Source organism: Octopus bimaculoides, chromosome 21, assembly GCF_001194135.2.
Source record: "Octopus bimaculoides isolate UCB-OBI-ISO-001 chromosome 21, ASM119413v2, whole genome shotgun sequence".
Lineage (NCBI taxonomy): Eukaryota > Metazoa > Mollusca > Cephalopoda > Octopoda > Octopodidae > Octopus > Octopus bimaculoides.
In genome coordinates, this window is record NC_069001.1 from 132,746 (window position 1) to 137,248 (window position 4,503).

At 35.1% G+C, this 4,503-nt stretch overlaps 1 protein-coding gene across 1 annotated transcript in view; it reads right to left on the reverse strand.

Moving 5' to 3' along the window:
• The window catches only part of LOC106867292 (aryl hydrocarbon receptor), a 286,257-nt gene that overhangs the window by 13,214 nt on the left and 268,540 nt on the right, over positions 1-4,503 (reverse strand). The window contains exons 6-7 of the mRNA XM_052975386.1: positions 4,128-4,201; positions 968-1,155 (exon numbers count right to left, since the gene is read on the reverse strand). Of these exons, the coding sequence (XP_052831346.1) occupies positions 968-1,155; positions 4,128-4,201 (262 nt within the window). The remainder of the gene's footprint in view (positions 1-967; positions 1,156-4,127; positions 4,202-4,503) is intronic.

A 4,503-nucleotide genomic window follows, 5' to 3' on the forward strand; every position in this document is an offset into this window, starting at 1 on the left:
CATCTTTATCAGTGTGGCTGTGTGACGGAGATGACAGTCATTCACCTGTCATTGGCAGGATGATAAGACCGAATATGAAATGGCCAACAGACGAGAGATAAGCAGAGGATAATAAGTTTTCAACAGTGGACAGTTACTATGTGTACGGATGTGTAAATGACCACACACACACACACACGTGTGGTATGCCTATGTACATATATATTTATCTCTACATATACATATATATCAAATATGTATATAAATAGACATACATATATACACACACACAAATGTATGCATACACAAACCCATACATAAATATATATACACACATGCATACACACATACACACAAACATACATATATATAACCATTTAACAGACTCATCACATTTGTCATAAGAAATTTTTGTAAGCTACTGTCTCTCTGGGCAGAAAGTACACAATAATCGTTCCTGATGAGCCTGTAAAGATCAGGTGAAACTAGTCAAGTTGTTCTACATTAGAGAACCATGTGATTAACCACTGGGCCTATATTCTTTAGGCTTCATTACAGTCAAATGAAGAGAAATGACAGACCCTGGCCAAACATAGGTCTTTGTCTTCTAAATCCCCAATGCTAAAACTATCTTATGCTAACTGATGTCTCCATCAATATCACATCTACAAGCTATTTAGAACTTACAAAGTATTTTAAAAGCTGCCTGTGCCAACACAACCGGTCATCACACCTTGGAAAACACCACAGCACTTTTAGAGGTTCATTTAGAAATCAAGATTACCAGCATCTCATAAGTATTGTTAAATAACACACACGCATTTTAAAATGTGATCAAAATCATGGGACTTCAGTTCAGCCCACAGTAATATCCAACCCTGATCTTAAATGATAAACTGAACTAATTTCACATGGCTGTCACAAGTCTAAATTCTTCCTTGAGAATTTCAAAGAAGACACACACATATATATATATCTATATGTTTACCTGCTGTCCATGGACAAGGGTGAAAGGTCCATTTTGTGTTTTGATTTGAATGTGAGATCTCGTGATGGAATGTCAAACAAGGAGAGGGGTCCAAATGGACAACATGTAGCAAATAGAGCCATCATTGGTTCTTCAGATTTCAAAGCTTGCCCATGGAGAATACGGATCCAGCCACTAATTTCTAATGTCTGGAAAAGAAGAAATACATAAATATATAAATGAAATGCATAAATTAAATATATAAATTGGTTTCAGATTTTGGCACAAGGCCAACAGTTCCAGCGGGGTGGGGGATTGTCAATTACATCAATTCCAGTGCACAACTGGTACTAATTTTATCGACCCCGAAAGGATGTAAGGCAAAGTCAGCAGAATTAGAACTCAGAATGTGAAGTTGGATGAAATTCCACTAAAAGCATTTTGTTAACGATTCTGCCATCTGAATTGCCTTCTATAAATATGTAAATGAAAAGCATAAAGTCATAAAATATAACTTCTTAAATTTTTAAGTGCTTCTTTTTTACAATGTGGATTGCTTTAGCATAAAAGAAGTGTTTTTGTGTTTACACTCCCAGTAAACATAATACTCAGAAGGACAGCATGAAAAAAAAACCCTTACTTCTAAAAGGTGGCTAGAGGAAACACATTTACCTACTAAACACTGCCTAAAATAAGTATTCATCCAACCAATGCCGGCATACAAAAATGGATGTAAAATGATGAATGAACAAATTCTGTTTCGCTGTTTCTATTATTATAATTGTTCAGGTATTTTACCTCCATAAAATAATTCATCAGTCACTTAGTGCTAGCATGCAACGTTATTATACAAATGCCCAACAGTCTGCTAGCACTAACTGGCTGACATATTTGTAGAGCTAATATACGATGGATGAAACAGGGGAGAGAAAATATGTTCTGGATTCTGAATGTTTAAACAATCCTCTAATACATGGAGATCTACTTACAGGACTATCTTTCTCTAGTAGCATAGAATTATAAAGTACTTTGAAAATATAGAGATTTAGTTCTGATAATGTAATGAAGTAATTTTGATATAAAGCCATAAGGATGCTGTAAGAATATCATTTTGATCATATAAGGATCTAATCCTATTTTTTACTTCTATTTCAAATCCTTCTTGATCTAAGGCTGTCCATGTGTGTGTGTGTGTGTGTGTGTGTGTGTGTGTGTGTGTGCATGTATGTGGGTGTATGAGTATAGAGAGAAATGCACATATATATGCATAAATATAGCCATATGTAATATATAATGCATACATCATAGACATATGTATGTTTGCTTACATGCACGTGTGTGTGTACGTGTATGCATGTACATTTGCAATAAGATCTACAGTAGCAGTTTTAATTTAATGTTAATATATTACAATGAATCTGATTGGTCAATAAATCTAATACCTTCTTCTTGAAGCTTACATTGTATGTGGAAATTGATTGGTCTCATGTATTCAAGATGTCTTCTGGTTGAATATTTTTTAGAATTAGTCAAATTAATATTCTGTTGTTGAAAACAAATTATACTTCAGAAGAGGTTATTATACAAGTTGAAGGAATTCATTATTATCATCCTGTTAATGTCCACTTGTCCTTGCTTGCATGGGCTGGACAAAGATGGTCAAGGCAGATTTTCTATTATTGGATACCCTTCCTGTTGCCAACCAAGGTAATCTCTCTCTCTCTGGCCAAACATATTCTTGCAGAATATTGGAAACGACACTGCTCGTATGACAGTAACAATCAATTTACAATTATCAAGCAATGTCAAGACAAGGATCCACACTCACACTCACACTCACACATGATGGGCTTCTTTGAATGTCTACTAAATCCATTCATAAGGCTCTGGTTGGCCTGGGGCTATAGTAGAAGACTATTTGCCCAAGATGGTGCCATGATTGGTTAAATACATAAAAGTGTCTTCTGATTGAAATTCCTCACTAATCTCTTTCAACTGTTTATTTGATTAAGATTAATTTCCAAATCAATCGATCAGCTCCAATTAAAAGCAACACTTAAAAGCAAGGCTATGATTGATTACATTTTGCAAACGAGAAGATTACTTTCGTCTCAGAGTGACCAACTTTCTTCCATTTTGCAAATTCTTTATTTCTGCAAAGCATTAGATTTTACTAAAATATTTAATCAAATGTTTTATGGTTTCAATGTTGTGGCTGGTTGGATAAAGTACGGAACCCCGTGACTGATAAATAAAGGGTCAGAATTTCAAATTGCTTGTATGAAGGGGATGCTTGCTTACAGCCATCATATCAACACAAAAGTACACATATACACATATCTACACACATGATGGACTTCTTTCAGTTTTCATCTACCAAATCCACTCACAAGGCTTTGGTCAACCCAGTAGAAGACACTTGCCTCAGGTGCTACACAGTAGGATTGAACCCAAGATGACATGGTTAGGAAGTAAGCATTTTAACTGCACTTCAAAAAATAATCACCAGTAATATACTGGGACTGATGTATTGTTAATATTTTTAGAATCAGCAGAGCAGTGGATTTGTAGAATTTGTAAACTGTGAGGTGGAGAATTTGAAAGATTATTAAACCATCAAGAAAGCTGATTGGTAGATTAGTAGATATAGGTGGACATTGGAGGGAAGGTTCCCTGATGGCTCTAGTAAGACATCAGATGTGAGGTGGGGTAGATTCTAAAAATTGGTAGAGCATCAGAATAGTAGATTGGAGAACCAGTAAAGCATCAGGGCGATGGATTAGCAAATGAATAATCATACAAAATCCCTTGCAGTAATATACTATAATATACTTAATGTATATATACCATTGATAGGCTAGTTGCTGCAGTGTTTGTTCTGAGATAACATCTCCTATAGATATACCGTGTTAAAAACAAAACAAATATCAGAGAGAGATAAAAAAATTTGTCCCAGTAGTGGTCAGCAAGAATGCCCTGACAAATGAATTTGTGATCAACTTTACAAATTAGTATTTAACAATTTGCATCTGTCAATCATGAAGTGAAGAGAGATTTAATGAGAAAAGGGTTCTTAAATGGAAATGGTAGATTTTTATGAGTCAAAGAGAGAAAAGGCTTCAAGGATACAGAAGAGCAAAACAAAGAATGAAAATAGGAAGAAACGTCAAGTTGGACTTACTATAAAGCCAGATGTATTGTCCAATAAACAGCGGAACCGAACTGTGAAAGACCGGTGTAAATAATGATTGTTCTCTGAAGAATAACAATTAAAGAAAAAAACAAAACAAGATTAAATAAAATCTCACAAATATTTTTAGATGAAAGTGGAAAGTGTTGGTAGTAAGGTGGAAAGTGTTGGGGGGGTAAGGGGGAGAATCTTTTGGAATGACCTGTATGTGTAATGGTACGGGTGGTGGTGGTGGTGGTGGTGGTTGTGGTGATATCATGACAGAAAAAGCAATGATAAGGAAATGACTGATAATGACGTTGATGATAACATAATCATATGGATGATGATGATGATGATGATGATGGTGGTGGTTGTGATGGTGGTG